This window comes from Dermacentor andersoni, chromosome 4 (genome assembly GCF_023375885.2).
Source record: "Dermacentor andersoni chromosome 4, qqDerAnde1_hic_scaffold, whole genome shotgun sequence".
NCBI lineage: Eukaryota > Metazoa > Arthropoda > Arachnida > Ixodida > Ixodidae > Dermacentor > Dermacentor andersoni.
In genome coordinates, this window is record NC_092817.1 from 24,419,986 (window position 1) to 24,440,939 (window position 20,954).

Below are 20,954 nucleotides of genomic sequence, written 5' to 3' on the forward strand. Positions count from 1 at the left end.
GAGCATTGGTATGTGCATCTTTGGGGTCGTCCCTTTGTCTTGTGAACTGACCACAGTGCTCTTGTCACATTGTTAACAAAAGAAACTGGATATCGGCCTTTACGCATTTCACGTAGGTCAGTGCGCCTACTCAGCCACAACTACCCCATCCAGTACCGCAAGGGAAGCCACAATGTTGTGGCCGATGAACTCTCTCAACTACCTTTGCAGGAGGTGCACAACGATGTTGCTGCTGAAGATGACTGTCTTTCTTCTTTCTCCTATGGTAATGATACAAGAATTAAAAGCAGCCAGTGACAATGACAGTGTTATTGCACAGACCATGGAATTTACTTCATTATCTTGGCCTCATAAGAAATCACTACAAGCAGAGCTTGCACCATATTTTCATTTACGCAATGAACTCTTCGTTGTGCACGACTTACTTCATTGGGGTGACAGAACAGTGGTTCCTGGTGCCCGTACCCGTTGTTTGATGAACATCATTCCTGAATTCCATCCGGGAATAAGCCAAACGGAAGGGCAACTGTGAGAGTTGTACTGGTGGAAAATGCTGGACGGACATGTTGAACAACTACGAGCATCTGTATTGTTTGCCAGCCCTGTGACAAGTCCGAGCGGCCAACTGCGGCAACTCTGCAGCCGGAAGCTTATCCTGAAACAGCTTGGGAGAAGACTGCTATAGATATTATTGGGCCCTTCACGCAAGCTTCTACTGACTGTGGTTATGCAGCGACGCTTATTATCACTAGTGGCCAGAGGTCACTTTTTCAAGGAACGTTTCTATTGCAAGGATAAAAAACTTCCTGGTACAAATGTTTTCCCATGAGGGCTACCCTATGAGATAGTTTCTGACTATGGACCACTGTTTGCCTTGGTGGAATTCAGAGTGTTCCTTCGGGAGTGTGGTAAACGCCATTGTTTCTCTTTTCTGTGTACCATCCACAGGCAAATGGTCTCATGAAATGGTTCAAGTCAAGAAGCCTTACGAGCAAGTCAAGAAGCCTTACGAGCAGATGGCAGTACATGAGCAGCATGAGATGCATATCGCTGATACAGACTACTTGGGCTTCTATCGCTGCACTCCTCACGCCACAAGGGCAGTTGAACCTGCCGTCTTGCTACACAGACAACTACGACAAATGTAATTAAATATTGTCGGATTACCGGATGACTCATTTGGCAAGAACCCTGCACAAGTGATGAAACTGCTGAGCCAGCGTGTCAAGCAGAAACAAGCTTCTTAGAAGCAGTACATAGAGCAACACATGGAGCATAACCAAGACACAGGTGGCATCGGTAAATAGAACCGCATAAGGAAGTCAAGAGTCCATGGCAAGATTTCCTCACACTTTTCGGATTCCAGAAGATTATTGAGCAGTGAGGACCAGCTTCATTTCTTTCAGAAGGACAAGTTTGGAACACTTCAAAGTTTCAAGCAGTGCACCCAGAAGCTGTATAGAAGTTGATAATCAAATGTCCTAGTCTTTTAGAGTAGATGTACCACAGCCCGGCACACCATCTCTACAGGGAAAAATGCATTGCCTGCAGCCGAGCAGCATGCTACATCTCCATCCAAGATGCGGAAAGAAGAAATAGCACAATTATACAACAGTGAACTGCAGCATGCAGAACGATCCTTGCAGCATCAAAGCACCACTAGACTTGTGCTAGCACCACCAAGGAGCGCTCAAGAGAGAAAACATCCGATAAAGTTAAGGGGCTACACACTGCGCAAGAGACAGTGTATGCGTGTTTTAACAGCCAGGGAAATTTTATAGTGAAGAAGCGGAAGTAGTGCCTGCAATGAGCGAGGGGACAAGATGGCATTAAAGATGATAATATTCATTGGCATATGACATGTCCGAGTTGTTCTTCAGTGAGCTCTTAAATACAATACTACGCAAAATCATAGTGCGAAATGCCGATCTGCTTAGAGCCTCTTATAGTACATTCACCTGACAGACCAACCACCAAACCAGTTTGCAGACCACGTGCAACATGGCTCAGCTGTGCCAAATCATGCCGTGAGCGATTAGCCTGCAATACGGTTATACACAACACCCCTCAGCATCTCTGAGGGACCTAGTGTTCGGTAAGCAGATGAAAATGGGAATACAGTTCAACAAATGGATTAATATTTAAGTTCTACATTCTCACTGTAGCATCGGGCACACTATAAGACAGTGCTGTAACAGAAAGCATGATTAAACATTAATTTAAACTAATATCAGGGGTTCTACATGCAAAACCCACGATTTGATTGTGAGGCACGCTGTAGTGAGGGACTACGGATTAATTTCAGCCACCTGGTGATCTTTAACATGCTCCAATGCACAGGACACAGGCGTTCTCACATTCCGTCCCAGCGTAAATGCAACTGCTGCGGCCTAGATTTGATCCCATCGCAACACCATAGCTGCTAAGCCACCAAGGCGGGTGAGCGCCTTATCCGTGCTTTGCACGAATTCCAGGTTCCCACTTCTTTTACTACTATTTTTCTTGTTACTACTGACAAGTTTCATTTGACAATTGAATGTCAGGAAGAACCTGTATGAAAGGCACCAAGCTCACATCACACAGATGATACAGCTGCACACGTCCACATTGGTGCTGCAAATTGGTGCTGCAAATTGGTGCAGATGTACTACCCCCAGTAACACAATCCCAGCTGATACACCAATTAACAGCAGCAAGGTATGTAGAGTTTATTTCAGCTCAGAATAATTTTCACCATGTGCTTTACTACATTTAGATGAATGCATCTGCCAAGGTCCCAACACCATACATCATCAATCTCACGTGTCACGAACATCTTTGAGGTTGCAGGCACTTTCCACAAGGTAAACCAAATGTCTTGCTCCATCTTCATTACCATGCTGCACCAACACAACTTACGATAGCTAAAGCTTATCATTATCCGAAATCCTATCGAGTCACCAGACCGAATTGTTCATGTTTGCATTCACAAAACACTGGTTCCAGCACAACAGGTCCTTAGACTACATACTGTCCTATTTTAACGTCAACAAGTGACGACCTGCAATGCTGTTCAATTTCACTTGTTTAACAATCACAGCTTGGGTAAGAAAAGCAACAAACTACTGTCATGCAAACTGAAACAGTTAAAATACTCCCTCCAGTCATGAAGCTATTCGAGCATGCACGCCAGCAACGCCACAAGTTTCACTTCACCACCATGCAGCGAACTGCTGCTGTCCACCAGAGCGGCATAAAAGGATACAGACATGGCTCTTGAGGTCGTTCCGGAGCCCTTTCCGAACGTATTCATAAGCTTCGTCTTTTCTCCCTAGGCAGTTCAGAGTCAGCCCTTTCATAGCCAACGTTTCTGACGAAACGAAAAACCGTATAAAAGCAGTTAATACATCAAGCACCGACACACCCATAAGACCGGCAGCTGCGCGTTGCACACGTTAAGGCAGCGCCGATAAATTGTGAATAACGGCAATCGAAACGTGAAAAATAACGCTTTTATTTACACTGCGCTTAGCTCTCCGACTAAGTTTGTCAAAAACGCAGCTTGGCACATCTCTAGCTGATAAAACCTGCAAGATAAATTAGTTGCGCAGTTTTTTTTTCTCCTAGGAAACAAATATACGCAAACCGCGAACAACTACGAGTAATAACTCAATGGAGCCAATAACGCTGACACAATTTCGCTGCCCAACAAGGCAGCTATTTCGATAACAATACGCGCCCTTGCTTTAAAAGGAATTGCACACCCACCTCCATGGTCCGCGAACTTCGGGTTGGTTAAAATCTGCTTGGCAAATTTTAACCCATTCTTGTATTGTTTGTGTTCGTAGCATTTCTGAAAGAAACAGCCAGCGATCGCTGGTTTTTACTCAACAAAACACGAGCGAAACAGTAGAAAAATGTGTGCAGTTATTTGAATTTCACATCGATCATAGCTATCGGATGACGCCGGTTGAACGGAGACGATGCCGTGAAATTTAAGTTGCAAACAACGTAGTCACGCTAAAAACAGCGCAGATTTTTGGAATTCAGCTCGAAGCTTGCCTTCCCTAACTGTAACCTAAAGCAAGGCTGCAAAAATCAGTAATCGCGCGAAAGAGATGCCCTTCTCGGTGCATCAGAGTTGTGCAAGTAGGCTTAGACTGTCGTTCAAGCGCGCAGTGCGGCACAAAACGAGTCAATACTCACCAATATTCTTTTAAATAGGGCATTCTCTTTTGGTGGTAGCGGTTGGCTGGGAGACATCCCGGAGCCAAGAGAGGAACCGGGGAATTTCACAGAGGACTCCTTCCGATAACACTCGTGTCAGAACCGCGTGGTAAAAAGCGTGAATGGCGGACGCACGGCATTGCCATTGTATCCTCGAACCCTTTTTCGCAATATATAATACTAAAGTAATATACTGGCATTGTTTATTATTATATTTTGATTTCAACTTACTCTGCACTGATTCAATGCAGTTACAATTTATTATACTGGTTTCATTGTTTATCATCATCAGTCAAGCCGTAATGAAACATGGCGTCTCAATGGTCTCAAAGTGGGGTATCGAAACCTATGTTCTTGTGACAAAGGTGCCGCTTGACACGTCCCACCGTTGTACGCTTCCGTGACCTGGCCGGTAGATTAGACGAAAGCACCCATTGTTATTTTCTGGATCGCTTGTGTTTCGCGACGGCAGCTGCCTAACGCTTAATCTTGTAAAAGTTGATGTGCCGGGGCGCGTCCAACAGCTGCGTTTGTTTTGGTGCGAGCACCGAAGCGACAAGGAACGGTGAAAGCGCCGAGCTCCTTCGTTACGTAAGGACTCTTGCTGGCAGAGCATGGCAGAGAAATCGCCCGTAGGCTCTCCAAACAGGGTGTGCGTCGAGAAGCAGAAGCGCATATTCAAGATCATCGTGATTGGAGACACAAATGTGGGCAAGACGTGTTTGACTTACCGCTTCTGTTGCGGCAAGTTTCCTGCTAAAACGGAGGCTACCATTGGAGTCGACTTTCGCGAAAGGACAGTGGAAGTAGACGGTGAGCAGATTAAGGTATGTAAATATTAAAGGCGCGTACTTGCTGCCGTATATGCGCGGCTGCGAATTAATTTTTCTGTCGCCCTGATTTTCCTATTTCCTCTTACAGTGACGCGCATAAAGTACTTATGAGTTGACAAGTTTCCTGAGAGCGCACGAACCGTACTGTATATTGTTTGTCTACGTATATGATTGTCATTGACAGCATTTATTTCTTGTTTATTTGATAATTTTGTCTCTATTTTCTTTTAAACAACCATTACATGGTTGCCGGAACGGGTCGTGGCCGGAACTATCGCTGACTGGAGCGTCTAGAATGACAGTGGTCACGCGGTGCATTTTCGATCGCGATCGAGCCCGATCCGGATCGAATTTCTCCATCACGATTGGCTCCCTTCAGCGGCTTGTACAAAGGAGCTAATCGCGATTGAGAAAGGTGTTATGGATCTAATTCGATTGTGATAGTGTGCCCTGTGTGAATTCGCATGTTTTGTTTTGCTGGTATTATGACCGGGATAATCAGCACGTCGCACGCTGCCCTAGCGCACTTCAGGTGTTCACACATGTGACAGTTGTAAAACCTGGCACATGCCAGTTTTGTGTGGCGCTTCTTGCGAACTCATGACGTTTTGAAACGTTTAAGGCGGAAGGAAGCGACCCATCGCCGAACCTTGAAGCTTTGCTTGAATTTTCTCGACAGTTTGCAGTGTTTCAGCTAATATTATGTTTCATTATATCAGTGTTCACATTGAAGGTTCCAGTGATCTCTTGTCAGTGCATCGTCAAAACTGCGTTTGAAAAGGCACTTTTCTCTGGCACGAAGTGCGTTTGATCACTGTCAGCTGCTGACAAGGTGACCAGGTGTGTTCAGCATTGAGAAAACATTTTGCAATAAAGCTGCGACTGTTGCATGCAGTACAAATTCTTTTAACGCTCCGTGGTTTCTCTTACATATAGTAAAGCTGTCTGCAGAGCTGTTATGTCCATGACTCTACAAACTTTTCAGTGGGAGGAGGGGGGAGGGAGGGTCCTCTGTAATGTGCATATGAAAGAAAATATAGAAATGGCTATGTAATATAGGGTTCACTCTACCAATACTATTGCACAAAACATATCACATATAATATGTTGCCTAGGAGAATCAGCCACTTTAGCAACATCAACTGTCATGCTAATGCTATGCAAAAATAAAATTTCATTTAGCAGTGCAATTAGCTTCCCATACCAGATCAGATACAAGGAAATTCTGATATTGAAAAAGCTGTTTTTCAGGCAGAACAGCCCTTGTATAAGAAAGCAGTCAAGTTCCCTTATATGGAAGTACGGGTTATAGTATATGTATATGTATGTTATTATATGTATATGTATAAGCATGCTCTGCATCTTGGCAAACCATTTCATGCAGTCCAAAAAACAGCCATCAGCACTTGTGATGCAACTATGCAATGCAACACAACATGCTAAACAGTCATAAAGGCCCAGATACCACATAGCCAAGCATGTGTTTTAAATCTCATTAAGCTTCCTAATGTCCAGAACACCACTTTATAAAGGTACTGATATTGTTTTAATGTTCATGCCAAGGTGCTTTATTGTGCAGGACAGTTCTCACTGCATAGTTTTCTAAACACAGAAATAGGTGCACATACATAGGACTATATTGTTTCAGTAGGTAATCTGTGTTAACACTGCACCACAGCAACTCTGCAGAAAAACATTGTCACCCTTATGTTAGGTCATAAATGCTCATGTGCCAACATGGCTGCTGCACTATGTGAGCTAGTTTATTTCTACCTTTATAAGGAATCTTCATGCAATACACAAACCAAACCAGATGAACCTAAATGGCTGAAGATGAAAGAAGCAGCATGTTAATCAGTTCGTTATAGCGAGAAGGACGCAGTCTTTTGTTCCTGAAATTTAAAAGCATCTGCAAGTTGTGCCGTGAGAACAAATTCCCTGGTATTCTTCTCATATCCTAAGAAGTACTTTCATAAATATTTGTTCCCTGCCTGTACCTTGACAATCATATGAGTGAGGCTTTGGTGCACTTTTTCATTCATTGTTTAAATGCAGCTTCAGCTATGGGACACAGCTGGCCAGGAAAGGTTTCGCAAAAGCATGGTACAGCACTACTACCGCAATGTGCATGCAGTAGTGTTTGTCTACGATGTCACGAGGATGGCATCCTACCAGAGCCTGCCCCTTTGGGTAGAGGAATGCGATGAGCACCAACTCACCTCCGACATTCCTCGCATCCTTGTTGGTAACAAGTGTGATTGCAAAGACAAGGTAGGTTAACTGTTTCACCACACCAAACTGTTCTTGCGACATCTACCAACTAAAGCTATATGAAGCCTAAGGCTGCTTGTAGTCATACTTTGATATGAATATAACGAACTTCTAAATAAACATTTTGTTGGCCCTTCTTTTTTTCACTGAGTATTCTACTGCTATAACAAAACCAGAATTCCAAGATGCAAGACAATATTGGTTACAGGGAAACAAACATTTGTTCACTTGGCAGTCCACTTGTATGTATTCTGGTAGCAAAAATGTCAAATGCTCATCAAGAACAACTCGAAACAGCACATTGTGTATGTGGGCTCTTTTTGGGCAACGATTTGGCTTGGCTGGTCCTGCTGGCAAGCCAGTGTGCCTGTCCTGTGTGATCACAACAATGAAGCAGTTGCATACTAAAGATGGTGCAAAGTGCTTATGTAATTTGGCATTGTTCACATGCCATGTATCGGCACAGAAATATTGCCAACAGGTCATTCAAGACAACAGGAGACCTGTTGCTGGCTCATAAAAAGCATCGTGTGTTTGCATTTCTTTTTATTATTATTGTTATTATTTTCCACCACCCACAGCATGTATACTTATAACAGATATCAAATACAACGAAGGTATGTTCTTGGCAAATTTGACTTATCTGTTATAAACAAGGCTCGGCTGCACTTATTAGGAGATGCACAGCTCCAGTTAGCAGTGCTTGCATTTGTTTGTTCTACTCTAAGAGGCACATACCATTACAGGGCAGAATGGTTGCTATAAAGAACATGGGGTCATATTTTGTCAGAATAATCTTTTTTCGGCCCTGTTCATTTTGTCACCATCTTAATGAATGGCCAATCAAATCAGTGTGCAGATGTGGTGTCATGTGAGCCATTGATGAAAGATAGAAAGAATGAAAACAATTGTTCAGTCAGAAAATCTGGCCTGTGAACATTACAAGCAGTTCATGTTCTCCTGTACCACCATACCACTCATGGCCCTGAAAGTAAAATTAAAGAGAGAAAGTAAACAGAACATACATTCAGGTGGAACAGTGCCAGCACCTTCTGCAAGGCTAACCTTGCCTGTATGCCAACACACTCAGTCAGAATATACATTGTGTTTTTTGTTCCTTCTTGCAACTTTCCACATTATCAAAGAAAGAAGCAAATTTCCCACAATGTACCATAGTGCATGTGCAACGGACGCTATTAAAAGAGGCAGATGAGATTTGTTTTGTGGCTGGTCCGAGCACTTGAATCAAGGTTGCTGCTGAGCCAGACATATTATTTAGATGCTGAGAACTGCTAATGCTGATGTACGAGGTACTACCGAAAAGTTCCAGGAATTCAGTTATAAAAAAGAAAGATGTGTTCACTGTATCGTCTAATCAGCACTGTCTCCTTCAAAATAGTCCCCTTGAGCATGTGTACACCGCTCCCAGCATTTCTGCCATGATTCCATACATTCGTCGAACTGTCCAGGTGATAGTGTGTTAAGGACCACCTGCGATTATGACTGGATCTCTTTAACAGGGTGAAACCGATGTTCTTTCAGCCTCAACTTCAACTTTGTGAACACGGAAATGTCGCAAGGGGCAAGGTCAGGTGAATAGGTTGGGTGTGGAAGTACTGATTTGTTTGGAAGTCAGGAACTGTGCAACAACGAGTGATGTGCAAGTGGGCACATTGTCATGATGAAGGTGCAGCTTCTGTTGATCACTGAACAGTCTTGGAACAAATTTTGCAGAAATGTGCCTCTTGTTCAAAACACCCAACAAAATTCGCTGAACTGTGCCGTATGATTGTGCTACAATGTTGCAGACATCCTTTATAGTTAGCCTGCAATTTCCAAGGACAGCCTTACATACTTCTGCTATCGTTTCTGGGGTTGTCCTCGTTGATGGGCGTCCAGAACGCTCATTGTTGTCACCACACATTCGACCTCTTTAAAGCGTTTATGCCGTAAAAACGTCCTACTTTGGCTCATGGCGTCTACTCCAAAACCGTCCTCTGGCATACGTTGAGCTCTGCCACAGTTTTGCCAAGTTTAAAACAAAACTTGATGTGAATCCTTTGCTCCTTAAGTCTGCCATATTGGTTGCTGAGAAGTGCACCAAATCAGTGAAACATTGCACTGCAAAACAACACTACTTCTTAGATGCAAGTCGTTCAGCACATTGATCCACAAGGCATATTGCTAGCCACATCTAGTGGTGGAAATGTGTACCACACTTAGTTTGCTCATGCTTTTCAAATTCCCTGAACTTTTGCATAGCACCTCGTATATGTGTGCACCGAGTGTTTTAAACTGTTCTGTTCTTTTAGTGAACATTGGTATTAATCATTTGTAAGCTGTCCTTGCTTGTCAATCTGTATTTCAGCTTGCGACAACCATTGTAGCTAATGTTCTCTGCTTCAAAATGAACTAAGCTCTCTGTTGGTTATGAGAAAGGTGCCTGTTCTACCTAGATTTTGCACATTTTTTCTCTGGAGAGACTGTTGAGTTTCGATTAAAATGTGATACATAGCAATGCAGTTAAATAAACATTCTTTTCAATTACGCAAATTTCAAAAGCAGCGTCTTGATTATTATTTTAATAATTGTTTTGTCAAGACTTAAATTTTTTCGAAAATTGGTAGACATTTCTACACCTCAAAAGAAAAAGGAGCCTAGAATAACTTGAATACAAAATGCTTTTTGTTTAGACTGCACAAAGTTCTGCAATAGAAGTTCTAACATAACTACTTCTTGAGCTACCATACCTCAAGTCAACTTCATTTCTGATGTGCCATTGGGCAAAGCAATACCACAATGTAGTGAAGCACTAGGGCCGCTATGTTGTAGAGATGCCTTTTTCAATGCGAATGCCTTTTCGCATTCATGAGTGGTCACGTCCTATGCTCCACCGGGAAATAGTGGCTTAGTACAGATTTTTTGCAGTAAACATTGGTCTTGTGTTAAACTTAGTCATCCTGGTAGCTTTTCTTGCAGCTCTGGTGTATGTCTAACCTGGCCAGCCATGCATGTTGGCAATATGACACACCTTTTTTTATTCTATTAAAGAAAATATTACATGTTTAAGATGCGGTTTTCCTGTGGTACGGCACATTAAATATATAAAGGTGAAAAAACCTTGGGTGGAAAAAGAATACAGCATAAAGATAAGCTCTTTAAAACATAAAAAAAAAAACAGATCTAAATACTTCGAAACAGTTCAAGGAATCCAGAAATAAGTTAGCCGCAGATCTCAAAAAGGCAAAGGAAGAGTACTATGCGAAATCCTTTTCTGATAAATCTGATCCTCAACAAATATGGAAAGCATTCAATACTTTGCTTTCAAAAACAAAGAGTACAATCCCAAGTGACATTCTGCTAGATGGTACAACACATGCATGTGAAATGCTAGCCAACAAATTTAATGGTTATTTTTTTACAAGTAGAAAAAAATCAGTGCTAAAGATACTGTCAGTACCGATTCTGGGCACATTATAAATAACATTTAATACACTGAGAACAATATTTTTTGCTCCTACAACCACAAAAGAAATTGAGAATCATATTGCATTACTATGTTCGCCTGGGCTCCACCAGAATTGACAATATTAAAGCTGAAGCCATAAGAACAATATTTGATGTAATAGCACCAATATTTTTACATATATGTAATCACATTTTTCTACTTAAAAAAATTCTTGGAGTTAAAAATTGTGAGTGTGTGTCATTCATAAAAATGGCAGCTATGATGACCTTAATAACTATTGACCTGTATCTATCCTGCCCATACTCTCTATCATTTCTGAAACTGTTATAAACATCAAACTGATTGAGTTTCTGCATAAGAATAACATGATTGCAGAAGAACAATATGGTTTGCAGAAATGAAAATCACCTGAAATGGCATTAATTAGTATAAAAGTGAAAATTATAAACGATATAGAAGAAAAACTCCTTACCTTTGGCCTGCTTGTTGGTTTCAAGAAGGCATTCAACTCAATAAACCATGAGACACTCTTGCGCAGATTACCTTGCTATGGTATAAGAGGAACACCACTCTCCCTCTTCGCTAGTTACTTAACCTCCACATTGCAATGCACACAATTAAATGCGTTTTCTTCAACGTTTGAAATCTATTGAAGTTGGTGTACTGCAGGGCTCAATCTCGGGGCCCACACTGTTCCTTTTGTATGTCAACAATATAGTAATCATTCCGAATATGACTAAAATGGTATTATATGCAGACAATGCCACCATATTTTAGCAGGTACAGTGTGAATCTGATAACCAAAAATGCAAATGCTTGGTTGAATGAATTGGCAATACGGCTCAGTGCAAATAGGCTGCAACTAAATGTTAAAAGAACAAAGTATATGTTCTTCATGCCTAAAAATAAACACAAACACATCACCAATAGTCTCAATGTAACATTTTCAGGCAACATAATTGAATGTGTCGTATCGGCCAAATTCCTTGGTGTCACTATCTATAAACAACTTTCTTGGACAGAACACGTTAGAAATATCCATTCAAAGGTTTCTCGATCTGTCTGAATAATTCAAACATTTAAGTGCCTCCTGCCACTATGGATAAAGAAACAACTTCACGCTCAGTCAATTTCATTTGCATTACTGTTTGTTCGCCTGGGCTCATACAGGTAATGCAAACCTCAATTCACTCTTTATCCTTCAAAAGAGGGCAATAACAGGCGTTGCCAACATACCATATTCCGAGAGCTCGGCCACACATTTCAGTTCCCTATGTATAATGAATATAAAACAACTAATAGCCTACAGTCATGCAGTAGTCATATTGTGCAGCTAATCATAAAGGCAAAATCTTTTCAAACCTAAAATCACATCCACAAACCAGTTATGAGTTGAGGCATGTCTCTCAAAGAGCACCACAGATAAGAAGAAACTATGGAGAACAAACAGTTGAATTTCAACTTATACATTTTCTTAAGATAACAAATACATTGAAGACATCATCCATCAGAGTACTTCTTTTAGGGCTTATAGAGAGAGTGTTACAGAGTGGTTGCTACATTACAAAAAGTAGTATATGTGTTCCGTGAAAGTGCCGTCAGATCTTACATGATGTTATTCAGTGCGTGTTTTCATATTGTGAAACTGACCGTGCTTTATGTTCACTATGTAGTGAAGTATGTTTGCTGCTGTCTGTCAAATGCTACAACTGATTGTAGGGGAATGGGCCTCGTCTGGCATTTTGCCTTTTGCCCTTCTCCTAAAGTGTACTATACAACTGCTACACTTTGAATAAAACTTCATTTCACTTCACTTAGAAGTATTTGCCAGAGAGAGGTACAGCTACATAGAAATCAAAACTAGTTTTCAACCTGCCTGCAAGATAGGCACAGTAAGACCAGAAACTCTGGTGGGGCTTTAAAATGGGCCTACACTTCCTTCAATCACAAGTAATCAACACTGTGCATGTGTGGTTGGGAAAGCGTGAAGTCTTTTACCTTCTCATAATGTGACATGCAGTAATTTGCCTAAATATTTACAGGCTGCAGTGAGCACCAACATGGCACAAAAGTTTGCTGATATGCACAACATGCCCCTCTTTGAGACTTCGGCCATGGACGAGAGTGAGTCAGACCATATAGAGGCCATCTTCATGACCTTGGCCCACAAGCTAAAGAACAGCAAGCCCATGATGACACCATCACACTGGCAATCAGAGGAGCGCTCACTCTCTGTCATGTTACGTCACACCAATGATCGATCAGATTCAGACTCTTCGTGTGCCTGTTGAGACTTCGTCGTATTGATAGTTCTCTAGCTTTTGTCCATGGCATATGCACAACATAATCTGGTCCTTTTGATTTTGCTTCTGTGGCAGTGCATTATGTGTGACCATATGCGGACACTAGCATATCGATGTACAGTGGTCGACTGAAGGACATGTTTATATTGCTGCTTTTAATGCACATTTTCTTTGGCTTTGACGTACACTTTCTGTCAACATCACTGTTGTAAATATACACAGTGGTCCTTTATTAAAGGGGACATGCGAGCACGTGCCCTGTGCTCTGGAGTGGCTGCTTGGAGTGCCAACAAGTGGCAGTAAAAGGAATCGCATCCGCTTTTCGCGTTATATATTGGCAGCCAGAATGACCAGACACGGCTGAAAGGCAGGCGCCTGCTCGTCTCCATCCCTCGTTTAGATCGATGTTCAAGGAACAGGGCCTGCAGCGCAGCATCTGCTGCTAGCACACTGGAAACTTTGAAGTACCAACATATGCCCAGTAGTTAATAAGTACTCCAAGCGAAATTTTTACAGCACGCAGCTCTGGCTGCTTGCTTCTTTACATAGCATGAATAAACGTCACCTGATTCGGAGTGACTCGGGAGAGAGAGCGATACTCTCGGTTGAAACTTTGACGGCGGTAACTAAACACAATTAATTAAGCAAGTGTTGCTATCACACAAATAATGATGCCTAATTTATTCATAGGCTTAAGTAACGGTATGATTGATACATTTGCATGTTCGATTATTTCATTGAACAATAATTGATTAATTATTACATATTGATTTATCTGAAATGTGTTAATTATGCAATAATAATTTTACATGGCCTTAATGATGGTAATTGTTAATCTATTCGTAATTACTGTTGATTACATTACTTTATCGTAATCTTATTTCAATTAGCCTCCCTACCCTTCATTAACTGTCACTATGCTTTAAAAAATTATTGTAATTAATTTCATTAATATTTTATTAGCCTAATTACAACTACCTGTGAGTACTCACTCATAATCATAAACCTCAGGAGTCGTACGAAGTTACAAGGCATTCTCATATAAACACCCACAGTGCCCCATTTATACCTACGGCACACATTGTGTCAAGTTTCAAACAGACGGACAGACAGATTTCCGAGGGAAGTAGTCCTGGAATTGTCACCCATTGAAATATGCTGAGAGTACCTAATAACTACTGGGCATACCGTATATACTCGACTAAGGGCTGCACTCCCACTTTAGAGGGCAAAATTTTTGGAAAAAAAATCTAAATGTCTCACCAGAAAGCAAAGTTAGTTCCGCTGCCGCTAGGTGGCACTAGTTGCTTTTTTGTCAATGCCACTCAGGCCAGTGCCGCGGTGCCATTATTTCTTTGTGTGCCACATTGTGTCAGCTGTGTTGGCAGTGTTTCCAGTCAGATCGGTGGCATTTCGCCTCTAGAGAAGGGAGCCCTGTTTGGGTGAGTAAAATACAATAATAGACATTTATAACATGTCATTTGCTCCTTTCTTACCCTCTGCTACAGCTGCGAAATAAGTATGAACCTTTAATAGGCCATCATCGGCCTCATTCTTGTAAGAGCCGAAACACAGCCAAGTTTCTAGAAAAAAAAAGGTGCAGCCCTTATACGAGTATATATGGTATGTTGGCACTTCCATGTTTCCAGCGCGCTCGTACAAGCGCAGTTTGCTAGCAACAGGCGCTGCAAGCCCCGCTCCTTGCCTAAGTCATGTGGGGGAGAGAGTGCAGCTAAGTCCAGCAGGCACTTGCTATTGGCGATTCGGCCACCTATAAATGATGCCAAAAGCAGACGTGCTTCCCTTTGCTGCCACTCTAAGCTGCTGCTGCAGAGCGCAGGCCATGTGCTTGTGTGTTCCCTTTCATAAAGGACCACCATGTACAGTGAGGTGAGGCGACTAGAATGTGTCAAGCTAGCTGTGACCCATGGTATTAGAGACATCAGTAGTTGTACACACATGCTAAATTGTGTGTGTCACATAATTTGAGGTGCTAATTACTCTTCGTTTTGGCATAATGTGTTTACACACTAAGCCCCTTCTTTAAGCTTTTAACCTATGCGCAACAGCAGACAAATGCGTGCCCCAATGGAATACCGATGTGGCATTGTCTGAAAAATATTTACAGCTAAGCTTCCTTTTTCTGTTATCTATGTGGCAACAACTGCTGCACACAATGAACTAAATGAAAATGCAATGAATTGTTCTAGGTGTGTCTCTGTTTGGCCTTCATCATGTAATGTTGCTTGTTTATCATGAAACAGGTGGCAGCTTCTGTGTTGAGTTCGTTAAAATATGTAAGCAGCTATCAAGGTAGAGCATTTGAATGCTAGCTCTTGTTGCTGGACTGACTCAGCTCAGATGAGTTCAGTCTACACATTTGTTTTATTGAATATTTGAAGACATGGCAGTAACATTCCATGTTGCATCACTATCTTTACCTTTCTCAGATCAGTGTAGCACCAAGGCTGCACCTATGACCAACTTGATCTCTTTGCCGTAATCTCTGCTGCAGCCTCACTAAAGTGCAGGGTGTAGTGCAACATAAGTCAATTCAATTTAGAGAACTGTTGGCTGCTTTTTCCGGTGATGTTTTTGCACTCTGATGTCCATATTAAATAATAAACAAAGAATTTTGTTGTGACCTGATTTCCTGTAGTAACAATTAAACACAAGTACAATCGAACCTCGTTATAACAAAGCTGAAGGGAAAGCCGAAATTACTTTGTTATATCCGTTACTTCATCATATACATTATTGCCACTAACTCCAATATATGCTCAATGGGGCGCACAATTGTAAACATGGAATTAAGAAGATGGCTTTGCGGCCCACAGAACCGCTACACGGTCACGCATGTGATGAAATTTGAATAAATCAACAAAAGAATCTTCGGCGCGTACGACAAGTGACTTAGCACCTGACACAACAGCCTTTAGGTAGCTGCCTTCTGTTCCATTGTGATGACCTTTCACATGCACTTTCCAATTGGCTTGTCACAATTTAGCAGCATGTGGCACACAACACAGCGCTCCGCTGTGGGATAGAGGAAATAAGCGAATTTCGGCTTGTGGCCTCCGAGATTGCACCGGTGCCAATCCAAGCTTGGAGGACATGCCCAGCTGCCAGCCCCCACAGTGTGCCACAGGGAGATGGCAAAGTGAATGCATGGCCTGGGCATGACCCCCCACCCCCCGAGATCGTGCTGGCCACCACAGCTGCACCTGCCTGCTTGGCGTGCAATAGAAGTGAATGCACTAACTCTTCGCACCGCAGCATGGCCTGGCTCGTGCAGCCAGGCAAGCACTGTAGAGAGGTCGGTGGAGAAGTGTGATAGTGTGCTGTTGCTTGTGCGCAGCTATTCATGGCAGTGAGAAAGAGCAGTGTTGCTCAAATGCGTATTTGATGCGGGAGTTTCGAATTGCCATGGCGAACATGTGCCGAATCCCACGGAAAGCGATGTACTCGGTATACAACGGTCGGGTATCTAGCTCAATGGTCTATACAAATTTAGTTATGTCCATTGCAAGGACAATTTCACTTCGTTAAAGCAAGGCTTTATATACATGGATCTCTGAGAATTTCAAGGGGAATTTCATTTACTTCGTTATATCTATTATTTCTTTATATCCTATTTCGTTATAACGAGGTCCGAGTGTATTGCCAAGTCTGAGCAATGAGTTACATTGTAGATGTGTGCTCTTTTGGAACACTGTGCTGCTCAATAATCTTGATGAAGCTGTGATGTGCAGTTTGGTGGCAATAGTTTAATACTGTGGAGATTTGGGATGTTTATGCAGCTATATATGAAATTCAGCCAAATTTACCATGCAGCCTGAATTGTTCTTTATAGGGATGCTAAAAGCAAGTGACAAATTTAAAAGGGAAGCTGGCACTAACACGGTGTGGCATGAACTGCAAGCAGGTACTCATGCATGTGCTCAAAGCATGCTTTATGTAAAAAGCAGAACACTTTGTTCACTGCTGTCACACTTTCTGTGAGCTGCTTCGCACAGAACTGCAGTGATCAACGGTTGCATAGTATTGTTGACTTTTAATAAAACAAAACCTTGCATGCTATGGTTATGAGAGACTACCTCACATACTGTATTGAGCAGTGCTCTAAGAATTTATACCAAAAATTATTAATGGAATTCCTACTGGCTTCACTTCTTGTCAGTTGTCTTTAGTGTACAAAATATTTTAATGCACTCCCTGTGATTTTTAGTTTACATGTCAGTTTGCTGCTAGTAGGCTTAAATTAAATGTGCCAGTTTGACTGACACTGACTGATTTTTTCTATGATAAATCAAGTACTTGGTGGGAGGTAGGCACACCTATTCTTGTGACCTCATGCAATTGAAGTTTTTCCCATTATGACTAGCCATTTGACCTTCCTAGAACCTAAGTTGAGTTCATATGTTGTAGTGTAGCAAGACGTGCAAGAAAACTATGGAAAATGTGAACATCAAATGTTATAAGTTCCACACGAGACGAGTTCTCACACAATTGTGCCTGATGCCATAAGATGTCATTAGCCTTCTGCATTGCTAGCACTTTGATGATCTGGGCTAGAAATGAAAGCAGTGGTTCTATGTGAATGATGTTCAGACCTGTTTATGTTTTCTAGGTGGCAAAAAATTTACTATAATGGCATTTCAGCAATGGAGCTTTCTTCAGCAATGTTCATTGACAGTTACTTCTCTGTTTTAGAAGAATCTGTACTCAAGTCCTTGCTATTTGATAAGTTGCTGTATATTGTCAGGTGTACTACAGAGAGAGTGTTAGAGCGGGGTTGAAGATTAATATGCAGAAGACAAAGACAATGATAAATAGCCGGGCAAAGGAACAAGAATTCAGGATCACTAGTCGGCCTCTATAGTCTGTGAAGGAGTACGTTTACCTAGGTCAATTAATCACAGGGAACCCTGATCATGATAAGGAAATTCACAGAATAAAAATGGGTTGGATTGCATACGGCAGACATTGCCAGCTCCTGACTGGAAGCTTAGCATTATCATTGAAAAGGAAGGTGTACAATCAGTGCATTTTACCAGTGCTGATATATAGGGCAGAAACTTGGAGACTGACAAAGAAGCTTGAGAACAAGTTAAGGACAGCGCAAAGAGCGATGGAACGAAGATTGCTAGGCGTAACATTAAGAGACAGAAAGAGAGCGGTTTGGATCAGAGAGCAAACAGGTATAGACGATATTCTAATTGACATCAAGAGGAAGAAATGGAGCTGGGCAGGTCATGTAATGCGCCGGTTAGATAACCGTTGGACCATTAGGGTCACAGAATGGGTACCAAGAGAGGGAAAACGCAATCGATGACGACAAAAGACTAAGTGGAGCGATGAAATTAGGAAATACGCCGGCGCTAGTTGGAATCGTTTAGTGCAGGACAGGGGTAATTGGAGATTGCAGGGAGAGGCCTTCGTCCTGCAGTGGACATAAAACAGGCTGATCATGATGATGATGTACTGATTCATGTTGGTACCTCTGTCTATAAATAAAAGACTCTTAAACCTTTTGCTTTCATAATTCCTCCAATTATTTGTTACATGTCTTCACCGTTAGCTATTAAATGCTTCCTTTTCATGGGTGTCATCGTAGTGACATAATGAAATTCATTTTTGATGAAATTGGACATCAACGTACACACTGGACTGATTGGCTTTCAGTGCACGTCACTGGACATGCCTGGTTGAACTTCTATCAACACATCCTTACATGTGTTTGGCATCGTTGACAGCTCCTTTAGACGTGGCTGCAGGCACAGTCTTGGTCTGCTCAGTTCCACTGTGACATATAAGCAAGTTTTAATCATGTTACAGCATGCTGTAGCAATGCAGATTTAAAAAAAAAAGTTTTGTCACTTAGTACAATGCATTCGGGCCCAGTGAGCAGGCATTATGTTCTGGCAACAAGCATTCTAGTGGCAGTTTTTTCTGGCCACTGCGACATATGAAACTCCTTACGCGTCTGAAATTCAAAAGAGAAGTCTTGCCGCCAGCAGAGGTAAGCCATATGGTGACAACGATGCAGCCTTGAAGGTCCTGCTTATGTGACGTCATTGATGTGCCAGAGACTTTCGATAAGCAAGGATTATACAGCATTTTAAAGGAACCAAATAATGTTGGCAAGTTTCAAAAACTATTTTATGTGAAAAGGAGCTCAAGCAGATGAATACACATTGAAATTTGTGACATATTGGCACTGTGATTTCGGCGCTAAATTCAAGTAGTTGGCCGATGTTTTCTTCGGTATTAATCTTTTCCCACAAAATAAATGCAAGCAAAGTCTTCAAAGAATGCACTTAACCAATTTCAACAGGGTGCCTTAAAAAGACACTAAAGCGAAACAATGAATCAGTTTAGACTAATCAAGCATTGTTTGAGAACCCCACAGGCAGTCATTTCAAAATAATAGTTCATTAGATGAGAAAATGAAGGTCGAAGTATCAGTATTTGAATTTTGTGCCGAAACCCTGACGCCGGTACGTCAGTATGATGTCGTTTTCGCATTTGGGCCGTGTTGGCTGAGTAAAGGTTCCCGAAACTTGCTATGTTTAATATTTGGTTCCTTTAGAACACAATGTAGGCAGTCTGTACCCCTGTATAAGTAAGTAGGCCCTAGAAGATGCCATCAAAATCCATGATGTCGCAGCGACTAGGTGCGGGAATTTAATGAGGTGTCGCCACCCGTCTCGTTCTTGCGCTTTTTCTGGTGTACCAAGACTCTTATTGTGGTAAGAGTGGTGTTTTTGGTGTTGTAGAAAGGTAATTTACAGATGCAGAAGAAATCATTTTTCTCTTTAGTGTCCCTTTAAAGGTTAGACCCACCATGGTGGCTTAGTGGCTTTGGCATTGCGCTGCTAAGCCTGAGGGTACAGGATTGAATCCCGGCCACGGTGGCTGCATTTGAATGGGGGCGAAATGTTAGAATGCTTGTGTATCGTGCATTAGGTGCACATTGAAAAACTGCAGGTGATCAAAATTAATCCAGAGTCCCCCCCTATATGGCATGCTTCATAATCATATCTTCATTTTGGCAAGCGAAACCCCAGAATTTGATTAATCTAAAGCTTAGCTCAGGTTTAACTTCTGTTCTTGAATACCTGTGAAATGCACTTGTTACCTGCTTTGGTAAGCGCTGAACTGACCTGAATGAAATTTGTCACATTTCTTCCCTTCACGTGCATTTTATGTGGGAATGTTTATAGGTAAAGCTCAGACCCGGACAGTGCGCTGACTTGTTGCGACGTCAGGTTTGTTGACGAGATAGTTCGCCGTGTGAAGGCACCTTGACGCACACGTGTGGCCACAGGCATTGCACACGCACTGCACTGCAAGGTACAAAACTTTCACTGATACGGCTGTGAGCAAAAAAATTGGCAGTGGCTTAGCTCGGCTACGCCAGGATATACGTAGCGAAAGCTAAGGCATAGCATGGTTAGCCTTGGTTAATCTTGATTGCAAGTCCAGGTTAGTCTGGTTGTCTAGTTATGTTGCGGCGTTTAGCCAGTCGTTCAGCGCACTGTTCGTCTGTTTCCTGGGTGATTCGTTTCCTCTTCATCTTGTTCCGATGTCGATTCCAGGCCTCCTCCTGCTTATCAGAATTGTCACCGTCCATGCTGCCGCCTCAACTGTGGTTGTGGCTCAAGCGAGCTCTCCTTTTCAATCCTCCAACATGTTACGAGGCATGCGACGCAGCTGGCGAAGCGAGCGGAGGCAAGCGAAACAATGAGGAACGCGGTGTGACGCCATACCAAGCAGCGGCGGCGAAAAGGCGCGGCGCTGCGCAGCGGCGGAACATCTGTGGCTCGGTGCTACTAGTGGCGCACGCGCAGTAGTGACTAGGGAGCGAGA

General features: G+C 42.3%; 2 protein-coding genes and 1 long non-coding RNA gene across 3 annotated transcripts in view; 1 reads left to right on the plus strand and 2 right to left on the minus strand.

The window, feature by feature from the left end:
• Positions 1 to 4,363, minus strand: part of Naa15-16 (N-alpha-acetyltransferase 15/16) — a 116,444-nt gene extending 112,081 nt beyond the window's left edge. Inside the window, exons 1-3 of the mRNA XM_050182720.3 lie at positions 4,186 to 4,363; positions 3,748 to 3,832; positions 3,245 to 3,349 (exon numbers count right to left, since the gene is read on the minus strand). Of these exons, the coding sequence (XP_050038677.1) occupies positions 3,245 to 3,349; positions 3,748 to 3,832; positions 4,186 to 4,242 (247 nt within the window). The 5' untranslated portion in view covers positions 4,243 to 4,363. The remainder of the gene's footprint in view (positions 1 to 3,244; positions 3,350 to 3,747; positions 3,833 to 4,185) is intronic.
• A 116-nt stretch (positions 4,364 to 4,479) lies between these two features.
• Positions 4,480 to 18,616, plus strand: LOC126535876 (ras-related protein Rab-33B-like). The gene is made up of 3 exons (XM_050182722.3): positions 4,480 to 5,033; positions 7,095 to 7,310; positions 12,822 to 18,616. Exons 1-3 carry the CDS (start codon positions 4,821 to 4,823, stop codon positions 13,068 to 13,070), a joined length of 678 nt encoding a protein of 225 aa, XP_050038679.1. The 5' UTR covers positions 4,480 to 4,820; the 3' UTR covers positions 13,071 to 18,616.
• On the minus strand, positions 7,840 to 19,530 carry LOC140217313 (uncharacterized). Its single transcript, XR_011893806.1, has 2 exons — positions 18,817 to 19,530; positions 7,840 to 8,295 (listed from the first exon to the last, which is right to left on the minus strand). It is a non-coding gene; the product is annotated as an uncharacterized lncRNA (long non-coding RNA).
• Between the last annotated feature and the right edge of the window lie 1,424 nt (positions 19,531 to 20,954).

Excerpts from the sequence above, each read along its gene's own strand:
- LOC126535876 (XM_050182722.3), top strand. The coding sequence starts at position 4,821 with ATGGCAGAGAAATCGCCCGTAGGCTCTCCAAACAGGGTGTGCGTCGAG. Across the intron at positions 5,034-7,094 it reads TAGACGGTGAGCAGATTAAG|CTTCAGCTATGGGACACAGC; the intron begins GTATGTAAATAT and ends GTTTAAATGCAG. Across the intron at positions 7,311-12,821 it reads AGTGTGATTGCAAAGACAAG|GCTGCAGTGAGCACCAACAT; the intron begins GTAGGTTAACTG and ends AAATATTTACAG.